Below are 23,480 nucleotides of genomic sequence, written 5' to 3' on the forward strand. Positions count from 1 at the left end.
GGGATTCTGCATATTTCCTACAGTGTGTATTAGAAAGCTATCCAAATGAGTTGTCCCACACACTTTGCGCTTTCACTGTTTGTGCTTTTTTTATGTCCATTTTTTAAAAACTATACACACTGGCATCCCTCAAAGTTGGCTGCTTGGATTGATTTTCTGCCATCTTCAATTATCTTGACAGTAATAGAGAGTGGCTCGATAATTAAATAGCTCATTGCTGGTCTGACACTGGCAAAGCCCAAGCTGTTACCAATAGCAACACATCCTTTTAATGGTTTGGGCACGAGTCCAAAATGTGTGATTGCGTGTAGGAGAACAACAGCCTTTTACAATGAAATCTCCTCTTACTTGTTCACCGGGTGACCACCTAATCAGTGATTTAAGGGTTTTGGGACAGAAGGCTTGTGTAGGCCCAATTTCTCATTGACATTTGATCTATTCAACAGTTCATGCAATAGCCTTCTCAATTAATTAACAAGGGTGCAAGGCTGTTTATATACTCAGCAAGGCTTTGAAAAAATGTCACTGGAACTTGTTTGTCTTTTTAAGCAGTGGTCAAGTTCACTGCTCTCAGGGGCCTCTCCGGCCTGCAGTAACAAGTAGCTCGGCAGGTTGCTAATCCTTAACTGGACAGTTTTTATTTTCGTTTTACACATGTTCGAGCTGTTTGTAGTCCTTCAGTTTAGTCTCTGGAGTCAACTGCGTACACAGATGTTGGATCTATATCTGTCCATTACCAGCTGGGTGTCAGTTTTCTGAGACTGCTTTACTGTTTGACAAGTGATGAGGCATTTTGATTTTCTTCCCTTTTGCAGCTGCCATACTTAGTTGAGGGCAGCAGGTGGTCCCTTTACAGTCGGGTCTGCTCGTTCCCACAGGCAGAATTCTTCAGCGGAGGGCAGCATTTAGATGCAGTTGAAAATACTCCTTTTACGTCGTGTAGCAGGTTTTCTGCTGTTTTTGCTGGCTATGATGGACAGGAAGGCTCATAAATGGGATTTGCATCTAATTTTCTTTGCTTGAACATTCCAGTCATCTTTGTGGATTTGTGGATGAGACCACTCCATGACACTGGGAGTTGCATTGATTCAGAATTAACAGTACATTATATCCCTCTCTTGAATTTCATTCCAACCAGAGGAGAAATATAATCACGACTGACCTGATATTGGCAGTTTTAATCTACTAGCAAGGTTCAAATTGTTCCCATTTTGTGTTGCTGTTTCATTTAGGCCCCAGAATGCGGGCAAAAACATTTAAATGCACAAGATTATCTTTTAAACAATCTTGATTAAGTTTTAAGAGCAGCCTTTTTTTTGCTAAGGTATCTTTTAGAAAAAAGAATCGATTAAGGTTTTTACAAAAATTGAACGAAAATAGGAACTAAAGTGAAAAATGGCTATTCTCAATGAGCCATCTTACAACAAAATTGAATAGAAATTTATTGTCACATACTTTTACGTGAAAAATACAGTGAAAAATTTGATAGGTCACCCCACCACAGTCTGCATCAATGACTTCTAGGTAATAAAAAAAAGTAAAATGAAGACAAAGTTCATCACAGTTCAGTTAACAGCTCCTGAGCTTGGGAAAAATAATTAACAAATTTGTGCTTATCCAAAATTTTACTGCCCAAATTCTGTCTTACACAGTGCCCTTTTGTCCATTGCGCATGTGGTCACTGATGTACACAGATTCGGTGACCTTGTCCTTTCTCATCTCTGTAATGTCCAGGAGCCTCATGACCCTCCTGAACCCTGCAGGCTCCTCCACATCCAGCCTTTTACAGATATTTAATAGTACGGCTGTTGGAAGCCATGCTTTCAGGTGATTTGGCCCTATGGTCTCAAATTCCCTTCTGAAACCGCTTGGCCCGTCTACCTCACTTTCCTCTTTTAAAACAGTTGTGAAAACCTAGCTCTTTGACTTAGTTTTTGGAGCTGTCTTATTATCTCCTTGTGTAGCTTAGTGGCATATTTTCTCCAGTAAAGTACCTGTGAATCATTGAGCACCATATAAATGTGTGCTACTTTTGAACATTGGCTCAGTTCCAGGTTTCCAGGGTGAATGAACAGCTGTGCTGGCCACATCTATCACACAGGCAATTGCATTGGATATTAGCACCAACAGTCTAATCAGTGTCTGACAAAATGCAACTCTGCTGTAATTCAATGAGAACTGCTGGTGGCAACTTTCTGTCTGTTCAGTCAGTGTGTGCTTACTCTATTTCTCTTCAATTGCGGGTGCTGCTTTTATCAGTGCACACACTGTCTCCTAAAACTAGCCTAACTCAATGTCTACCGGAGTAACTTCGATGAGGGATAACGCACAAGTCACTGTTGTACTAGTTTTGATCGCTGGCAGCTTTTCAAGGCAAAACAAAGCAGTGAGTAGTTAGTCTTTCCAGTGTGTATGTGTGCGCGTGTGTGTGTGCTTTTGTGAAGTGTCCTTCAGGGTGGAACATATAAGAAAATGGTTCACAAGTGCAGAGTGGTGTTAGCTTGAGAGAGGTTCACTGCCATACGTAGGGGAAATGAAGGCCAAGAGGTATTGTCACTGGACTGGTAACATTCTGGGAAATTGGGTTCAACTCTTGCCACAGCGTATGGTCAGTAAAAATCTGGAATGAAGAGTCTGCTGAAGACCAAGAAAAACATTGTCACTTGTCAGAAAAACGCATCGGGTCACTCGTGTGTCTTTTTAGAGAAGGAAATCACTATTCTTACCTGGTCCTGGTCTACATGTGAGTCCAGACCCACAGCAACTTGTTTAACTCTTAACTGCCCTCTGGGCAATTAGGGATGGACAGGAAGTGCTGCTGTGATGCCTTGTTGCTTCACCGGTTCAAGTCCCACCCTGGGTCTTGCTGGCCACAACAAGCAATGGATCCTGCACACACACACACTGTTCACCTCGACAGCCACCGACGAGCTGTCACATGAGGCTCAGTCTCCATCAGTTGCTCACAGACACGCCTATCTACAAATTACGTTTGCCATCACTTTGCAATTATCAGACAAACTTGCCCCCAATACAAGCTGCCACTTTTAATGTTGCTGGGTTCTGATCACGTGACCACTTGCAGTTAGGTGATCACAGTAAATTAGTTTTTCCATCTGTTAGAATGGTTTAAGGTTCTTGAAGCACAATTCATCTCCCTCCTTCAAAATACCCACATGAGCTGAATCCCTGTGTGAAATGTGATTCCCCCCCCCCCCCCCCCCCCGCTCCTAATTTTTATTTAGCAGACTAAGTTTGTTACGTGCAGCAGAAGAGTGCACCATTAACTTATTGGTAACAATGGGAGGCTGAGTGGTTAGCACTGTTACCTGACCACGTCTGGTCCGGGTTCAATTCCTGCCTCAGGTGACTCTGTTTGGAGTTTGTACGTTCTCCCTGTGTCTGCGTGGGCTTGTGCCAGGTGCTCTGGTTTCCTCCCACAGTGCAAAGATGTGCAGGTTAGATGAACTAGCCACACTTAATTGTCCATACTGTCCAGGGATATTGCAGGCTAGGTGGATTAGCCATGGACAATGTAGGATTAGAGAGACAGGGTAAGGAGGTGGGTCTGGGTGTTATCCTCTTCAGAGGGGCAGTGTGACTTGATGGGCCAAATGGCCTACTTCCACATTGAAGGGATTCTGTGATTCTAAGTGCAATTTCCAGTGACCAGAGGAAATTCCTTCTGCTTACTTTCCTGCATTCTTTGAATAAAATGACCAGGCATGTAATAACCATTAATCGTACAGTGAATAAGCTCATAAACATCCAAGTTTCCATTCCAAAAAAGCGAAATGCTGCAGATGCTGGAAATTGTGTCAAGTCTGGTATTACTTTTCTTCAATTTTCAGGAAGTTACACTGGACCCATAATGTTAACTGTGTTTCTCCACAGATGCTGCCAGACCTGCTGAGTGTCTCCAGCATTCTCTTTTTCTTGGTCCAACATTCCTCTGTCTTGGACCAAAGGGAACTGAAGAAAAATGTGTCCCAGAAAGAGGAAAGGCAATGGGATTATTATCATCGTGATCACTGCTCAGGGCAACTTTGTCACCGCCCCATGAACACTGCTCCCGGATGCTTCAGTGTCTTCCAAGACTCATTTTGCTCCTAACTTCTAAACATAAACTTGTCAGTCACTCAAAACAATTTTTAAAGAAAGCCAGAAGACTGTGAATACTGGAAATCAGAAACAAAAACAGGCATTGACAGAAAAAGTCAGCAGGTCTGTGGAGAGAAAACAAAGTAAACATTTTGGGTCCAGTGACCCTCCTTGCTGGGCTGACAAAGGGTCACTGGACCCGAAATGTTAACTCTACTTTCTGTCCACAGATGCTACCAGACCTGAGTTTCTCCAGCCATTTCAATTTTTGTTTCTTTTCTATTTTTCTTATTAAAAGTCCTCTTACAGATGAAATATTAACAAACAAGACTGTTTGCAATCTGTGGGAAGGTGGTCCATCTGCATATAAAACTCTGCTTTCTTGCTCTTGGTATAATTGTGCATTTTTCTTTCGGTAACTGAGATCCCCAGCTGAACGAATTACACTTGTTAAGTGATTGTAGAGCAGGACTTCCTGAACTATGGGTCACAACCCCCCCCCCCCCCCCCCCACCAAAAAATGAGATCATGAGTCTCAGGGCACCAATGGTTGCCACAGAGCTTGGACTGAATGCAAACAACTGAGAGGTCTCTCTGAATCTTAGATAACAAAGTGTGGAGCTGGATGAACACAGCAGGCCAAGCAGCATCTTAGGAGCACAACAGCTGACGTTTTGGGCCGAGACCCTTCATCAGCTTTTGTGCTCCTGAGATGCTGCTTGGCCTGCTGTGTTCATCCAGCTCCACACTTTGTTAACTTGGATTCTCCAGCATCTGCAGTTCCCATTATCTCTGGCCTCTCTGAATCTTAATGTTTTTTGTTTATTGGTACGTGTAGCCTAGTGGACAAATCTTTAAGGCCCAGCTGCTGCTGCAAAATGAATGGTGGAATGTAGAACTTCCTTTTCTAAAACTCTGCAGTGTAAATAACTTCTATTACAATGAACTTCTTCAGCCAGCTCTGCCTTGCTCCTCCACGGCCCTCCCTATGCTAACACTAAGTTTGAGGCAATATAATACTGTCATTACTGGGAAAGCCTTTGGGAGAAGGTGCTGTGGAGGATATTTAATTTCCATGTGGAGAGTTGCTATACTTCTCTTCCAAGTATAGTCTACTTATACTTCATCGCCTCACTCTTTTGTTGACACCCAGTACTGGGGGCTTTGGTCATCTGGAACTGCTTAGATACATAGTGAACCATCCATGCTGGACTAAATAGGACTTCTCCCCACTGTTTACCAAGAGGCCCATTTGACGAACTTTGTAGAATTCTCCTGAGAGGGTACTTGGGTGAGTCAATTTTCCAGAGATTTTCATTATTTAGTGGGGGGCTAATTGCTCACTCATTAAGAGAAAATATTATTTCAGGCTGAATTACCGATAAGATTTCCATTCACTAAATTGCAGATAAACATCCTGTGGCCCATATTTAAGGTTTTATGGAAACAGTATTTCCAAAAAGTCACACCCAACCACCTAAATGGTTTGACACATTTATGCCCAGCATATTGCTATCAGCTGCTGGGTCTATCATAATATAAAAAATATTTTTCATAGTCTTTGGGTGTTAAATTAATTTCACTTGATGAATTGCCTAGCTGCTTAAATAAATTTCTGACTGAGGTTATGCTTGTCCTGTTAGTTGGAGCTCTGTTTTAGCTTCACTTCATTGAGCTCATGCAGATAAAGCTATATCTCTTTTGACCTGACTGCAAGACATTGGCATCATCAACCATTACGGTAAAGCATTGAAGATTTAACAGTTGAGGTGAGCTACTGACTTGACTGTCAATACTGGGGAAGGCTCCCTTTGCTGTCCACTGCCTTTTTCAAGAAAGGCAGTTATTTAAGCCAGGCACTCAAACAGTTACAGTTACGAAAAAAGCTGAATACAGAACGACAAATGAAGTAAGTTATTCAGCCTTTGCTCACTTCAACTTTCAAGTAATGGCAGATAGTCAGGGGAAGTTTGCTTCATGCTTGTGGCTGTTGTTAGAATGAATGTTCAGGTTTTTTACCCCTTCAGGATGAAGTGTAGATTCAGCAATATCTCCGAGGGGAGTTGTGGGAGGAGGTAACCATTAAAGTAACTCTCCCAAAGCTGTCCAGTTTAGCATGTCGGATACTTTCTGAATATACAAGGTGGTGCTGTTTTAGTCTGTCAGGAATATATCGCCAGCATTTTTACCTTTTGTGTTGGTTCTCTTCCAATGAATAGAGAACCCTGCTTGGAATGGGGATCGAACCCTGTGCTGTCAGCATCAGTTTAATCAATGTGAACTGCCATGGAGTCTAGACTGCTGAGGCTGTGTGCCAGTTACATTCATAATGTGGTCCAGAGCCACGGGTCATGATTAAATGATTAATTTATAAGATGTGAGTGCTGCTAATTGACCTTGAGAAGGCAGTGGTGGTGTACTGTCAATCCATCTGGTGTAGGTAGACTAACAGTCCTGTTAGGAAGAGAATGCTGGGATTTTGACCCAGTGACGCCGAAGGAACGGTGCTACATTTCCAACTGTGAATAGTATTAGCCTGGAGGGCACCTCATGGGTGTACTTGACCTTCTGGTTGGTCATGATTGTGGGTTTGAAAGGTGCTGTCTAAAGAGTCTTGGTGAATTTCTGCAGTGCATTTTGTAAATGGTGCACTCTGCTATTTTGAGGTGGTGGAGGGAGTGATTGGTATTATATCCACAAACAGTCAAGTGGGCAGTTTTGTCCTGGATGGTGTCAAGCTTCTCGAGTGTTGTTGGAGCTGCACTCATCCAGGAAAGTGGGAGAGTATTCCATCACACTCGTGACTTGTCCCTTGAAGTTGGTGGACAGGCATTGGGAGCCAGGAGTGAGTTACTTGTTACAGGATTCCTAACCTCATCTGCTCCTACAGCCAGATTATGTTTACAGTGAATCCAGTTCAGTTTCTGGTCAATGGTAAGGCTGTTGATGACTGAGGTCAGATCAATGGCAGGTGGTTAGAAGGATTAGTAGTTTGTTTGCCTATGTTCTGAATGCAACTTCCATGGGCATCATGTCCTAGAGGGATTTGAATCTAATACAGTAATGCTACTTACTTTGCCACAAGATGTTATCTATTGTATATTATCCTCCAAATACACTGTTAGACAGTCTCGCCTCCCTTACATCATCAAAACCATCTGGTGCATGTGACTCCTGGTTGCAGAGCCATAGAACTCTCTAACCGCCATTTTGATGCTGATTTCTCCCAACTCCCAGCTTTTCAAATCCAGGTTTTGCCATCACCTAACCAAATTTGATCTGACATTCTTTCTCAACTCTCTTACTATTGGCTACATTCCAGGGGAACAACAAAGGTCAAGGTAGACCTGGATGATGCATCTTGTATTTTATGTGATTCAATTAAAAGTCATAAAAGATTCCCCTGTACAGAATCTAAATATCGCAGGTCCCAGAATCCTAAACAACAAACGCAGCAAAGACATTCTGATCTAGCAGCATCTAGGAACAAAGTAGAGTTCACATTCCAAGTCTTTGCAGCATGAAGGGTTCAAATGATTGTTATTGAGCGATGTCATTTTCAAATCTAGTAGTGTTTCATACTGTTTTTGTTTTCCTCTTCATTTCTAGACCATTGAACCAGTGGACAAGCTACTTCGGAAGGTTGACCCCAACAGTGATCGAGAGTTATGGGTAAAAGAGCAGAAAACGGGCCACATCCGGCCTGTGGACATGGAATTATAGAGCACGAGCCCATAGAGGGCTATGGTTACATTTCCCCCTCACAGGCATTGACTGAGCAGTTAGATTTTGCTGGTCTCCAAATGAATGGATTGAGTCGAGGATACGAAGTGCAATGGAAGTTACAAGTACAAGCTCATAACCCAGTGCCTTTTGTGTTCATGGAACAAAAAAAAATTTAAATATTTAGCCATCTGTGTCAACTTCAATAAGCAGTTTGTTTTCTTTGTGCTAATAGGAGTCTTCTTGCAAATCAAACTGCCTATTCACCAGCAATGGTGGAAAAGCTTTCTTTTGCATGCTAAGCATGTATATATACACAAGAGTGCTTTGCTGTTGGTGATTCCACCTTCTCTGTCCCCCACACTCCTTACATTCCAACATATAGTGCAATGTGGTTGTCCTTTGATCAAAGTGGGAACTTTCACTTGAAAACCAGTTTAACTTTGGTTATAGAGTTCCAATCTTTTATTTCTCTTGAATTTCACCTTGCCATACAAGTTAGCCAGAGACCGTGCATAGTAGCTGACCACGTTAAGGGTGGTCACAGACTGATCCGAGTACAAAGGACGCAGGGAGCTTGTAATAACTTGCAAAATTGATAATCTGGTACATTTTAGTGAAGGGCTATGAAGTTTGGTGTGTGTGCAGTGTGTCATGATCTAGCTATTACTCCTTGGAAAATTGTGAATATTTAAAAAAAAAATTACCGAATGTTCAAAGAGTTTGGAATTCTGATTTGAGAGAGTTCAAGTCAGGCCTTCTAGTTCCAGATCTCTCTCAAGTCCATTTTTGTAGGGACGCTGGCTGAAGTAAAAAGCTCCAAACTGAATTCATAATGGCAGGACTCTAACAGGTCGAGTACTGAAGGTTCAAATTAATCTACTGCAGGAAGATAACTTGCATTCCCCACTGCCTTGGTTGGAGTTGTTACCACGGTGATTGTTTCTTTACTCTGTGGATGATTGAATAGTTTATCACACGCTTTCTGTAGCTCTTTCCAAATCAATTTACCTTACACTTGAGAAAAGTGCACAACTTGGGAAATGCCACAGTGGGGTCTTTTCATTTACACTCAATTCACTTCTCTTGTACAACCTCCCAGTCAGAGTTGTTCAGTTCCTCGTTGGGTAACAATATCTCAAATAAGTAACGTGCACTAATCAATGTTTTGAGGCAAATTTCTGCTGTAACTATGTTTTGGTTAGTATGATTTTAATGATCTGGTGGCTTTCTCACCCTTTGCCTGAACCTTCTGAGAAGGGATGTATTGACAGAAGAGTTTAGAGCACGGAGATGTTCCTTTGTAAACGTGGATTTCATTAACAAAGGTGTACTCCGGCTTCCAAAGGATAGAGCAGATTTCCAGAAGGAAATGTTACATTGCACTGCTTCCAAACTTGCTGAAGCCAATCAGTTAAAGTAGCAGGCTGGTAGACAGGTGAGTTGCATTGTCAGTGCCCTTGTTCAATGAGTATGCAACTTTTTACACATTATTGTTTATTGGCTTCTGAGGACACAGCACTGCTGCTATTCTGTGCTTTTCTTTAATTAATGAAAATGTCATCTAAAAATAATACACATAATTAACAGTTTACAGGAAAATTTACTTTGGAGCATTCTGTCAATGTATATTGGGGGTTGATATTAACATTAACAACTTTGATCAACAGAATTGCTATTTGCATAACTTTACCCATTGGGTTTCATGAACCAGTGGTATTGTTACTGTGGCACAGATATTCTGTATATAATTGAAATTCTACAAGGTACTGTATAACAGGGGTTTCACAGTTTTCCATAAAACAGCAATCATTGAAGATGAGGTTTACGATCCAAGAAGTTTTCATGTGTAAGTACCCCAAAATGAATTTGACCAAGCTGTATTTACAGCAGTATAATGGTTCCTATTTAACACTGTATGTTGCTTTTGAATACTGTGCAAGTTGTGATACATGTTCTATATAGTTGATAGTTAAAACATTCACATCATAAAAGCAATTTTTTTCATTGAAAGGCTATAGCTGCTAAAACCTGAATGTTTTCCATATAATAAATGACATCTTGTTGAAACATTGCCTGCAAGTGTGCTGCAATAGATGCTTGCAATGTCTGCTTTAAATATCTTTGGATTTTGTTGCATATAATTCATATTTCACAGTAACCCGAACTATAAGTACCATCAAACGTTCTCAGCTATGCAGACTGCAATCGCTAATGGGAAAGGCTTGTTCACAGGTCTGCAATGCAATTTTGCAAAACAGCATATGTTGCTCCACCTTATTGACAAAGTACATCTCCATCGCTGGTGTGGCTTGTTGATACTGAACTTTAATGTTTACTCGGACCTTTATTCATCAGGTTGGCAAAAATTCAAACTAGACATCTCGCTGCATTTATCTGGAGAAACCGTGACAGTTGTACTGCAAAATGCTGGTAAATTAAGAGCCAGCACGATCAGTGTAAACACCCCAGTTGCCAAATGTAGCTCACTCTTACAGATTCAGACTCATACGGCATGGAAACAGATCCTTAGGTCCAACTAGTCCACGCCAACCATAATCCCAAACAAAACCATTCCCACTTGGTTCATATTTCTAAATATCATTTAAGTATTGAAACTAAGCCTCCATCCTCCACTTCTTCTGCAAGTTCAATCCATACACGAACCACCCTCTGTAAAGAAAAACAATCTGCTCTCACCTTAAATATACGCCCACTAGTCTTGAAATCCCCCATTGCAGGAAAAAGACGTCGCCATTCACCTTTTCCATGTCCTTTGTGACTTAAGCTCCCCTTTCAACCTCCTATGCTCCAGTGAAAAAAGGAAAAAGAAAGTCCCAGTCTCTACCTTTAAGGCGGACCGTCTCCAGCTTAATAATATCTACAGGCTGAGATTTCAACTCCCTCGACACTCAGCTAGATTCTGAAATTGAACTAGTAAAGCACTCACTGAGCTCTGTTTTTAGCCTTAATTATCCCAGAGTGTTGCCGTGTACTCCATAACACTTTTTGTCACAAAGTCAACAGTCATAATCCCTAGGGATTTAAAGATGGGTCTTTAGACTTCAGGCTCCCAATCTCCAAACACACACAGGCAGAAACCAAGGAAATTTTCCCTTTGATACTTAACCCAAACATCACGCTCTTGTTAACCAAACACTGAAAATTAACAGTGACTTGTATCAAAGGTACACTATATAATGAACAGCCCTAACTTCATTATCAAAAACAGGTGCTCCATTCTAAGAAGATTAGATTGGTTTATTATATTTTAAAATGCACAATAATATATTCACAATCACCACTGATTACACAAAAGGTATACAATATAGAGTAAAATAAGGACTTGCTACGGAGAATTCTATCTGCAATTATAGGCCAATTTAAAGCTGTACTACAGATTCCACCAAGCAGTCCACCATTTATATATAATAATATATAAATATAATGCAATTCTCAGACATATGGGAATACAGTTGTTTAAAATCTCAACATTTTACGACAGTGTGGCTTTGAAATTACAAATCGGCACTTTGTAAGCCACTGAAGAATCTACCTGGGAACCTAAGAACTAATCTCTGAAACACTGAGTTAAAATACGGCAGACCACAACTGGTCTGACTGATCAAGTAAACTCGAAGTCAGTTCATCATCGATCTGGCTTTGATCAGCAGATATGGAGAAATGCCTGATCTATGGGTGTCATTCAATACAGTGTCAACAGCATCTATGACCCACTGCTCCCAATCAACCATACAAACACAGGGCACTACGTCTGGTCAAATAAGAACAATTACATATGGAAATTACATTTTCTAAAGCAACTTTGATGAAATGTCACTTTGTAAGATGGGTTTATTTCATACTCCTACCAGTCTGGATGTCCAGTTAACAATGGCAAGCTGTCCATATCGGTGTGTGGGAGGTTGCTTCAGTGGTCAGTGCTGGCTGCCTTTCTGGCCTGTATGTGGTATTTCCCAGGAGCAGTTTGTGCAAGAGATGTGGCCGTTTCTTCTGCGAGTCAGTCCACGATCAGCTTCTTCAAAGAGTTAAGGTAGGTCGGAATGAGAGAAGTGGAATCTTCATCATTCAGGAGTTTCTCGCCCCGTCCTTCTGACCCAGTGGAGCTCGGTGATCTGACTAAGGTGGCGAAAGGGGAATTGTAACCCTGGAAGTTAAAGCAGACAAAGCCAGACAATTATTTTAGCAGCACCATCCATGTGCTTTGTTGTATGTCTACGGTGTACTCTAGATTTATGTGATAACTGTCTCCCACTGTCTCAGTCAAATGTTAGATTTTTTCACATTGTGTACTTGTGATGATCAATTCTTTAACTAAAGGTTGGGGTTTTGTGACAAGAAGGAGACACAAACTTAGAGACTCAGGGCATGGCTCCTAGTGAAGCAATCTGAGAAAATAAATGCCATGTTGCCACTTTCATTGGGACTGTGCTCATAAAAAAGGAGCGAGAGTAGCTATTGGGCCTATAAGCGTGCCAATCCAATCAGTATGATCATCCAACTCAGCATCCTGTTCCCACTTCCTCCATACAACCTTTTGTCCCTTTGACCTGAAGAACTGTCTAACTCCTTGAAAGCACTCAATGATTTGGCCTTGACCACCAGGCGGCAAAGAATTTGGCAGGCTCATCTCTCTCGCGCTCTCTCGCTCGCTCTCCCCCTCCCTCTCTCGAAGCACCTCCTCATCTCAGTCTTAAATAGCCTACCCTGTATCCTTAAACTGTGGCCTCTGGTTTTGGACTCCCCTGGTCATAGGGGACATCTTGCATTCATTCTGTCAGAAAACTCAACATTTTCAAAGGGAACACACAACATGTAAAGAGGGTGCAGTGCGGTTGCATCATGATTTGCAAGGAGATAACAGCAGAAACTGTTACTATCAATTGTAGAAGATGAGAGCATTATTTAAAATTTTACGGCAGCTTCTAAACTATTATGAGGAGCATTTAGTTATTCAAATATTTGTCTTAGCATTCAGATGAGATCATATTGGGGAAGATTTAAAGGATATCCATTTCCTGGAATGGGAAATAATTAGGTAGCAGGAGTTATTTCTTTTCATCCCTAACTGTTGCAAAGTGTTTTGATTTCACTTGAACCTGACTATTTTCTTTGATACAACTGATTTTATAAGATTATGTTTTGAGGTTGTGTCTTCACCTTAAAGTAAACTAAAGGAGCCATGTTACCTGTGCTACAGTATGCTCGACATCAGGTCTCCGTTACATATTGGAGGGCCTGGGCTGTTTGGCTGAAAGGTATTCTTCCTGTCTGTAAAGCCCATAATGTGGAACTTTAGAATTGCAGAAACTAATAGGTGTCCAAAGTCGCAGCAAAATGTTGAGATTGCCCTGTTGTAAACAATTGGGAATTTTGACATCGCAAAGGAGATTGTGGGTAGTTTTTCTTCCTCAGTAGCCTCGAGCTATCTCTAAGGAAGGTGGTATTAATAGGTGTCTTAATTCATGAGGCATTTAGCTGAAAAGGTGTGGGAGATCCAAGAACAAGGTGGTGGCACTGTCTCCAATTATGGAGGAAGGCAGGAAAGTGGAATTAAGGTCATGTCAGTCAGCTGTGAACTTAGCTGAATAGTGGAACTGGTAATGAAGGGCTGAATAGCCTCCTGCTCATACTTCTGATGTTCTCATGGGTGAATGTAATCCCTGTAACCATTTCTGACTAACTATAAAGATAGGTTCATCAAAACCCTTCAATATTTGAGAGATGGAGACTTTTGGGAGCTACCAAAAGCTGGGTAATGAACATAAACCTACATTTATTGGGCAGTTAGCAGTTGGCCTTCCTGAAAGATGTGTGTCAAGGTATGTCCAGTCTGTGATTACCTGGAGACTGGGTTACAGCAGTAGACCCTGGGTCCCCAGTGACCACATGGCTGAATTAGTAGAAACCAGGCACAATATCACAGAAGCCTTTGATCCAGACACCCGTCTGCTCTTATCAAATATCAGATTAGCTGTGCATTAAGATGCAATTCAATTATAATTTGGCATGAATTGCTCAACTCAGACTTTGCTGGCAGTCGACATAGGCACATAGCATCCTGACTATTAGGGCTGTGAGAAAGGTAATCGTCAATGTTGGGGAACATTTTTTCACTGGGAAAGGAGTGGGACACCTGAGCATTGAGGTCAGAGGAAACACATCCCTTGACCCCTCTTAAACCCCGCCACCCATATCCAACACACTCCCTAACCTCCACCCGCTCCCCCCCCCCCCCCCCCCCCCCCGGCAACTATACATCAATGACGAATGGAGCCCGTGTCAACACTCACCGAGGAGTAGCCTTTGCCGAAGCTGGCCCGGTTCTTGGTACGTATTTTGGTCAGCGCCGCCTCGGCAATGTCAGCCCGCTCCTCTGCATCGTCCAACTCGTGAACCGTCTTTCGGTATTTTGCCAGATTCATGTTGGCCTGCTCCTCCTGCGGGGCGAACAGAGAGAAATGGGGAAGGGGTTCTCGGGAGTGGGAGGCCCGGTCTGCACAGCTGACCTCCAGGTCTCTTGTCATGTGGCCTCATTCTTTCAGGGGAAATGGCTGTGAAGCCTAGCGCTGTTCTCCTTCCTGGGTTACCAAAGTGCTCTAATCCCAGGGGGTCACGGTTAGCCTGGTGCCACACTGAATACTGCGCTGCCAAAAATAACACTGCCGATCTACTCTCAAACCTCTTCCCCACGCACCCCCAGTCCCCTCTCTCTAAATTACTACGTTTCTCAAACATCAAATACACCCATTGGATTCATCAGTCCACCTGACAGGGTCTTTATGGACCATTTGAACCTCTCCGAACACTAGTGGGCAAAGATTTCTTAATCACAGTCAATATCAATAGAGTAAGTACAGCAACTTCATGAGGCTTTTAAGCTAATGATTCTTCACTCCGTTGACTTTATTAATAAAGGGTTTATTTTACGAGGAGCTGCATCACATGAAAAATAAATACAACCAATTAGTAGGAAACAACTAAAGATTTTTTTTAAAAATACATCAAGTGCCTCTGCCTTTTACCCCCTAAAGACTCACCTCACTAATATCACACTGTAATTGTGCCCAGGTATGTCCTAGTGGATTGCCGTTTGATTTCTTACTGCCTTCTCTTTCCCCCCCACCCCCTCCATCTGCGCAGTGGCTTTGACAGAGAAAATTCACCCTGCAATAGGGATGTGTTGCCAGCCAATGTTGATTGACTGGTCCCAGTTGGTAGGCTCTGATTCTTCACACTGGGCTCCAGCTAACACTAACCACATCATTACCGGATGGCTCGGGCAGTCCTAACTGGGACTCGAATCAGTGGTGGCTTACATTCGTTTCCAGCAGCGGTTTATAACGATGCTCGAGCCTCATTTTGTTTATCATCACTTCAATTTTGTGTTTAAATAGAAACCCTGTTAGACCGATCAAACAGGAGTATATTTTGAGATAACAAAGTGTGGAGACTGATGGACACAGCAGGCCAAGCTGCATCTTAGGAGCACAAAAGCTGACGTTTCGGGCCGAGACCCTTCTTCAGAACAGGGGGATGGGGACAGGGTTCTTAAATAAATAGGGAGAGAGGGGGAGGCCCTTTAACTTGTCTGTCTCCTATCCATCTTCGATCTGCCTCTCCCTTATCTCGGATTCTCACGCATCTGCAGTTCCCACTATACCTGGAGTATATTTTGAGTGTCTTTGCTGGCATGTAGCGGTAACAAGGTCCGTCCTGAACGCGGTTTGCTGCCCTGTGCTCGTGTATGGCAGCAGTGACGGTGACAATGGGAACGATGTCACTGACAGTTACAGGCACTAGGCTTCCTCTAACATAGAAAACAAGGCCTTACAACATTAACAGAGACACAGAACTGGTCAACGTCAGTCTTGTGAAGGCTTCGAGCTTCTGAGTGCACCATGTTGGAAGCAAACAGGCTTGTAAGAAGTGTCAGTTTATACTCGGTGAGTTTAGCTGACATTCCTGCATCACAGAGCACTATGGCACGCGAAAGTGGCCCTTTAGCTCACTGTCAAATATCCCTCTACTCCAATCCCATTACCCAACACTTGGCCTGTAGCCTGGTGTGCTATGGTGTTTGACAGGGCCACCCAAATGCTTCTTACATATTTCAGGCATGGAGTTGCAGATACCCACCAACCTCTGAACGAAAGGACATTCTCTTCAAATCCACTGCAAACTCCCACTTCTTACTGTGAATCACATACTGGCCGTGCTCTCACCACCCCTACCCACTGTGAACAAATCCAAGTAAAAATTAGGGTTCTGTTCGCAGACGTTCCCACTAATTCTGAGCACAGCCTTTCAGAGCTGTCTCATCCTCCAAGTGGACCTGGGAGGGAGATGTACTCACCGCTTCCTCCACCTGCCTCTTGTAGGCCTTTAGCTTGTTCTGCAGCCTCTCGACCAGCTCCTGCATGCGATGCTGGTTCTTCTGGTCTTCCTCGGCCTGGAAGACCAGCTCCTTCAGTCGCCGCTCGTTCTTACGCAAGCTCTTCACGGTCTCACCATGGCGTTTCTGCTCGCCGTCCAGTTCCGTTTCCAATTCTTTCACCTGCAGCGAGGCGGCACCGGGTTACCACCGACTACACCCCATTCCTGCTGAACCCCAGTCACGTTCTTCCAGATTAAAACTGAGCTCAAAGCTCCACTACAGGAACAAGGCAAGAGGTAGGAGGTGGTCTCTGTACCTTCAGGAGTATAGTTATAGAATAGCGGAGGTTAGATGGGCTTCAGATTGGTATGACAGGTCGGCACAACAGCGAGGGCCGAAGGGCCTGTGCTGTGCTGTAATGTTCTATAGCTAATTTTTTTGACCAACGCATTTGAATGTGTTATGGCAACCCTCTGGGGTAGGTGAGACCTTCCTGCCTAGAGAAGGGAACATTACCACTGCGCTGCATGACTTATGTCTCAGTACAGTCTAAGTAGATTATTTTTTCCTCCCACAATCCTGTCAGAATGTGGGCCTAATCCTTCTCCAATCAGCTTGGGTCACTCTTAATCATAACTAGAGCATGGACAAAAACTTCATTTTACTTTCCTTTATCCTACCAAGGTGAAACGCTCTTCTGTCCATCCTGAACTGCCCTTGTACCCATTGCAGTCAAGAACGAACGACAGTGGGCATGGAGTTATGTAGAGTTCAGGTCAGGAAAGGCGGAGAGGGCCAAGGGTCACAGCGAACCAGGTGGGTTTTCTCCTCCATCATGGGCACCAAGGGCTGGAGACATTTTTGTTGAATTTACAGCAGCAGTGGGATTCGAAACCCTGACCTGTTCCCATGTCACTGTCGTACATGAGCACACCTCCAGCCAGCAGTGCAATCAGGAGGTACTCTCGTTCTCACTCCGACCCCTACCTTCCAGCTGGGTAAACCCCTCAGCCTCAGTCAGGGCTGTAGTGAGACGCTCAGCCACCCGACGGCCCTAACTTGCACCCTTACCGAAACCTATGTTCTCACCCGGCCTTCCAGTTTCTGAATGATTTTCTTGCCCCCTTTCAGGGCCAGCTGCTCAGCCTCCTCCAGCTTCATGTTCAACTCCTTGATCTGTGCCTCCAGGCCCTTCTTTACCCTCTCCAGGTGTAGGGTGTGCTCCTGTTCATGGTGCAGCTCTTCAGCTAATCTGACCACCTTAAAACAAAATACAAACAGCAAGAGTCACTTTCACACCATTAAGCTGCGCTACATAGAGCAACACTGCCCTCTTGTGACTGTTCTGTCAACGAGCACTCAAAACTCTGGTCCCACCTGAAATACTCAGCCACATTCCCCTCACTCTCAAAACACACAGACAGACATGTGTTCACCGATGTAAAGAATGACAACATTTCAGAGTTTTGGACAGACTGAGCACAGTAATCCCTTCTGATCAGCAGGGTGCCACCTCCTGGTTCAAGAAAAGATGTGCATTTCTTTCCTATATATATATATATGTTGTAAATCAGCCTTCAGAGTCTGCAATTACCCAATCAAATAGTAATTCTTTAAATTAAACCGCGGCTTGTCCCAAAATGGACCCATTAGACTGAAAGGAAAAAGACTCCGAATTTTAAAATCACATTTTAATTGGGAAGTGGGGGAAATATGCAGAAAAGCTGTGAAATAAAAGCAAAATGTTTCAGGTGCTGGAGATCAAAACAGAAACAAACAGTATTGGAGAAACTCTGTAGGTATGGAAGCAGCTGTGGAGAAAGGGTTAACATTTTGAGAGTCTAGGTATGACTCTTCCTGTCTTCAGAAAAAAAGTCAATGGACTGACACCACACCTCATACTGACACTGCATCAAAGGAGCTGGAAAGTTTGACGTTTCGGGTCTTGACCCGAAACGTCAAACTTTCCTGCTCCTCTGACGCTGCTTGGCCTGCTGTGTTCATCCAGCTTCATACTGTGTTATCTCAGATTCTCCAGCATCGGCAGTTCCTACTATCTCTCATACTGAAACTTCGCTTTTCTAGATTTTATTGATGAGTTTTGGTTTGATACTGAGGGGTAGATCGGTGGGGTGGATGACAAGGGGGAAGGGGTCAAAGTCTAAGACTGGCACGTCTCACTTCCCCCCGGGTCTCTAGCTGCAAACTGAGCCCATGACGTCTCAGATATTCAGACCATTCCTGGGGACTGCCAGCTCCGATTCCCGGAGGAGTGATATAGTTGGCAGGTGACGGGGTGAAAGGGATTGCAACTGCAGCATTTGCTGAGCTGGCAGTGTCTCCGGATTGGAACAGAATGCCTGCAGCAGGGATCAGGTTTTACTGACCTGCAAAACCAGTCAGGGCTGGCGAGAGCTTTCAGCTGCGGGCAGAAGTTGCTCCATAAACAAGGACCGGAATGACCAGGCAATGATGGAGATTCAGCCCGTGCTGACTGTCTGCAGTGCCCAAATTTAACACCGTCATTATTCCTCCACAAAGCACCGCACACCATGCCAATAATAAGTGCCCACACCATCCGGCTCTCCCTCACGGATACAGCCTTTTGGGGGGGGGGGGGTGGCTTGTTAAATAAGGGTGCCACGTACCCATTTCTGATCCCAGCATCTGCCCTGTCTCGACCTTAAGCTATTCTTTTCCAGCCAGCGAGGCAACAAACCGCCACACAACAGAGGGACCCCTTTTAAATATGCAGCTCTAACTCCTTGTCTTGCTCCCCATATCCATAAGACATAGGAGTGGAAGTAACGGCATTCGGCCCATCTAGTCCACTCCTGCATTTAATCGTGGCCAATGGGCATTTCAACTCCACTTCCCTGCACTCTCCCCGTAGCCCTTAATTACTTGAGAGATCAAGAATTTATCAATCTCTGCCTTGAAGACATTTAACATCCTGGCCTCCACTGCGCTCCGTAGTAATGAATTCCACAGGCCCACCACTCTCTGGCTGAAGAAATGTCTCCTCATTTCCATTCTAAATTGACCCCCCCAACTCTGAGGCTGTGCCCACAGGTTCTAGCCTCCCCGCCTAACGGAAACCACTTCCGAGCGTCCACCCCTTCTAAGCCATACATTATCTTGTAAGTTTCTATTAGATCTCCCCTCAACCTTCTAAACGCCAATGAATACAATCCCAGGATCCTTAGCCGTTCATCATACGCTGAACCTACCATTCCAGGGATCATTCGTGTGAATCTCCGCTGGACACGCTCCAGCACCAATATGTCCTTCCTGAGGTGTGGGGCCCAAAATTGGAGACAGTATTATTCAAGGAAAAGCTCCTGTGTGTCCTAGATAAGTATGTACCTGTCAGGCAGGGAGGAAGCTGTAGAGTGCGGGAGCCATGGTTTACGAAGGAGGTGGAATCTCTGGTCAAGAGGAAGAAGGCGGCTTATGTTAGGATGAGATGTGAAGGCTCAGTTAGGGCACTTGAGGGCTAAGAGGTAGCCAGGAAAGACCTAAAGAGAGCGCTCAGAAGAGCCAGGAGGAGACATGAGAAGTTGTTGGCGGATAGCGGGTAAACCCTAAGGCTTTCTATAGGTATTTAAGGAATAAAAGAATGACGTAAGTAAGATTAGGCCCAATCAAGGATAGTAGTGGTAAGTTGTGTGTGGAGTCAGATGAGATAGGGGGAAGCACTAAATGAATATTTTTCAACAGTATTCACTCTAGAAAACGACAATGTTGTCGAGGAGAACACTGAGATACAGGCTACTAGACTAGGTGGGATTGAGGTTCACAAGGAAGAGGTATTAGAAATCCTTCAGAGGGTGAAGATAGATAAGCCCCCTGGGCCGGATGGGATTTATCCTCGGATCCTCTGGGAAGCCAGGGAGGAGATTGCTGAGCTTTTGGCATTGAACTTTAACTCGTCATTGTCTACAGGAATAGTGCCAGAAGACTGGAGGTTAGCAAATGTGGTTCCCCTGTTCAAGAAGGGGAGTAGAGACATCCCTGGTAATTACAGACCAGTGAGCCATACCTCAGTTGTTGGTAAAGTGTTGGAAAAGGTTATAAGGGATAGGATTTATAATCATCTAGAAAAGAATAAATTGATTAGGGATAGTCAGCACGGTTTTGTGAAGGGTAGGTCGTGCCTCACAAATCTGATTGAGTTCTTTGAGAAGGTGACCAAACAGGTAGATGAGAGTAAACCGGTTGATGTGGTGTATATGGATTTCAGCAAAGTGTTCGATAAGGTTCCCCACAATAGGCTATTGCACAAAATGCGGAGGAATGGAATTATGGGAGACATAGCAGTTTGGATCGGAAATTGGCTTGCTGAAAGAAGAGAGGGTGGTAGCTGATGGGAAATGTTCATCCTGGAGACCAGTTACTAGTTGTGTACCGCAAGGGTCGGTGTTGGGTCCACTGCTGTTTGTCATTTTCATAAATGACCTGGATGAGGGCATAGAAGGACGGGTTAGTAAATTTGCAGACGACACTAAGGTCGGTGGGGTTGTGGATAGTGACAAAGGATGCTGTAGGTTGCAGAGAGATATAGATATGATGCAGAGCTGGGCTGAGAGGTGGCAAATGGAGTTTAATGCAGACAAGTGTGAGGTGATGCACTTTGGTAGGAGTAACCGAAAGGCAAAGTACTGGGCTAATGGTAAGATTCTTAGTAGCGTTGATGAGCAGAGAGATCTCGGTGTCCATGTACACAGATCCTTGAAAGTTGCCACCCAGGTTGACAGGGCTGTTAAGAAGGCATACAGTGTTTTAGCTTTTATTAATAGAGGGATTGAATTCCGGAACCAAGAGGTGACGGTGAAGCCGTACAAAAACTCTGGTGCGGCCACACTTAAGAGTATTGTGTACAGTTCTGGTCACCGCATTATAAGAAGGATGTGGAAGCTTTGGAAAGGGTGCAGAGGAGATTTACTAGGATGTTGCCTGGTATGGAGGGAAGGTCTTACGAGGAAAGGCTGAGGGACTTGAGGCTGTTTTCATTAGAGAGAAGAAGGTTGAGAGGTGACTTAATTGAAACATATAAAATAATCAGAGGGTTAGATAGGGTGGATAGGGAGAGCCTTTTTCCCAGGATGGTGACGGCGAGCACGAGGGGGGCGTAGCTTTAAATTGAGGGGTGAAAGATATAGGACAGATGTCAGAGGTAGTTTCTTTACTCAGAGTAGTAAGGGAATGGAACGCTTTGCCTGCATCGGTAGTAGATTCGCCAACTTTAGGTACATTTAAGTCGTCATTGGACAAGCATATGGATGTACATGGAATAGTGTAGGTTAGATGGGCTTGAGATTGGTATGACAGGTCGGCACAACATCGAGGGCCGAAGGGCCTGTACTGTGCTGTAATGTTCTATGTTCTATTCTAAATGGGGCCTAACTAGAGCTTTATAAAGTCTCAGAAGCACATCGCTGCTTTTATATTCCAACCCACATTGGCCATTGTCTGAATTTAGTTTCTTCCCAAGCTGGTATGTCTCATTGGTCTCAGACTGGGCCATTACAGGGGTACAGATCTGAAACCAACAACCCCTTTATTGGGCCAATACTTTTATCTTACACTGGGACATGTTTCAGTGAACCACTGGCTGCTTAAAACTGTTAAAAAAAATGCTGTTAAAATGCCCTTTAGATGTTCAATGCTGAAATGAAGCTTGCACTACAAGGCTATGTTGTAAAGGCACTGTCCAGCAGAAAACTGCAAACCACCAAATTCCCAAATATTGTTCTCGAACACATCTATCTGGCAGCATAGAACGACACCACCACCTGCTGGCTGTTCCCAGAACTCCGTTAAACCACCAGCAGCTCAGGGCTGTCAGTCAAGCTGTTTCTGATGACATGAAAAGCCGCAAAAGACGCACAAACAATTTACTGTCGGAAGCAGCTGGCAGACTCGTTACAACATGCCCCATTTAAAACTAAGCGTAATGGAAACCCTCATGTCATGTCTGAAAATCAGCTGGACCTGAATTACATTGCAAACTCCAGACTCAGGTTCCAGGGGAATTCTGTGAATACCTGTCGATCGTGGACAACAAAATAAGTGATAAGTCACCACCCCGACAATGTGCGCTCCCGCAGCGCTGACCCTCCGACGGTGCGGCACTCCCTCAGCGCTGACCCTCTGACGGTGCGGCGCTCCCTCAGCGCTGACCCTCCGACGGTGCGGCGCTCCCTCAGCGCTGGCCCTCCGGCAGTGCAGCGCTCCCTCAGCGCTGATCCCCTGACAGTGCGGTGCTCCCTCAGCACAGACACTCCGACAGTTCGGCGCTCCTTCAGTGCCGACCCTCCCTCATCTACATGCTCAGAGCTTTCTCAGTTGGAAGCAGCAAGGATGAAAGCTTAGGAGTGCAGGAAGGAATAGGATAATGAGGCAGAGTTTGGACAGAGGAATTGGGACCAAATGTTCACCCCACATGGGCCCTAGATTGCCTTAGCCATTCCCCAACAGGGATAACCTCTGTCTCAACGATGCCAATACTTCCCTTGAAAATCCCCTAATTTGGTGTTTCAGTAATCTTCCTCCCGACCTCCTCAATTCCTCATCTCCGTGAGCAATGAGGAGTAGAGCTCACCTCACAAACTGCCTTCTTGGCTTTTTCGTCTGCTCCTCTGAACTCCGTTGTCAGTTCCTCGTTCTCTGCTGCTATTTGCTGCAGGTCAGATTCCAGCTTGCGTTTGACGACAGTCGCACCTTGAAACTGGGAAAAGGCAAGGAGCAAAAGTTCAGAAGTCGTCACGAGTCTGCGAAAAATCCGGGTCGGGAATACTGTCCTGCTGCCCGTCTCTCATTGCATTCCTCTCTGACAGACCAGCCCTGGCAACGCTGCTCCAAAAAGCTCTAGCTCCTTCCTGATTGGGTGCCCAGGTACCACCCGTGTCTTCCCTCGTCTAAAGCTGATCATCTGAAACCCACAGCTTACTGCTACCCATTTCACTGCACGTTCCTGTTGCACTGACTGGGAGGATGCCAAGCTGCTACAGATACAAACGAAACAAAAATGGCAGCTTTTGTCCCCTAAGGTTCTCCCATACCAAGTCCAAAGATGTGTGGGTTAAGTGGACTGGCCACGTCTAATTTGCCCACAGTGTCCAGTTATGTGCAGGTGGATTAGCGATGGGTAATACAGGGCTACAGAGAGGAGTTAGGGGTGTAGGTCTGGGTAGGATGCGCTTTGGAAGGTCATGTGGACTCAATGGGCTGAATGGCCTGCTTTCACATTGCAGGG

At 44.3% G+C, this 23,480-nt stretch overlaps 2 protein-coding genes across 10 annotated transcripts in view; one reads left to right on the forward strand and one right to left on the reverse strand.

Moving 5' to 3' along the window:
• The window catches only part of gas7b (growth arrest-specific 7b), a 411,941-nt gene extending 402,042 nt beyond the window's left edge, over positions 1–9,899 (forward strand). For all 3 annotated transcript variants that reach the window (XM_048555491.2, XM_048555492.2, XM_059653813.1), the window contains one exon: positions 7,711–9,899. In XM_048555491.2, coding sequence (XP_048411448.1) covers positions 7,711–7,824 — 114 coding nt within the window. In that variant the 3' untranslated portion in view covers positions 7,825–9,899. The remainder of the gene's footprint in view (positions 1–7,710) is intronic.
• A 1,165-nt stretch (positions 9,900–11,064) lies between these two features.
• LOC125463787 (myosin-16) overlaps positions 11,065–23,480 on the reverse strand; it is a 298,842-nt gene continuing 286,426 nt past the window's right edge. For all 7 annotated transcript variants that reach the window (XM_048555486.2, XM_048555484.2, XM_048555489.2 and 4 more), the window contains 5 exons: positions 22,827–22,952; positions 17,312–17,482; positions 16,202–16,402; positions 14,139–14,285; positions 11,065–11,992 (listed from right to left, as the gene is read on the reverse strand). In XM_048555486.2, the coding sequence (XP_048411443.1) occupies positions 11,846–11,992; positions 14,139–14,285; positions 16,202–16,402; positions 17,312–17,482; positions 22,827–22,952 (792 nt within the window). In that variant the 3' untranslated portion in view covers positions 11,065–11,845. The remainder of the gene's footprint in view (positions 11,993–14,138; positions 14,286–16,201; positions 16,403–17,311; positions 17,483–22,826; positions 22,953–23,480) is intronic.

The sequence above is a fragment of the Stegostoma tigrinum genome, chromosome 22 (genome assembly GCF_030684315.1).
Source record: "Stegostoma tigrinum isolate sSteTig4 chromosome 22, sSteTig4.hap1, whole genome shotgun sequence".
NCBI lineage: Eukaryota > Metazoa > Chordata > Chondrichthyes > Orectolobiformes > Stegostomatidae > Stegostoma > Stegostoma tigrinum.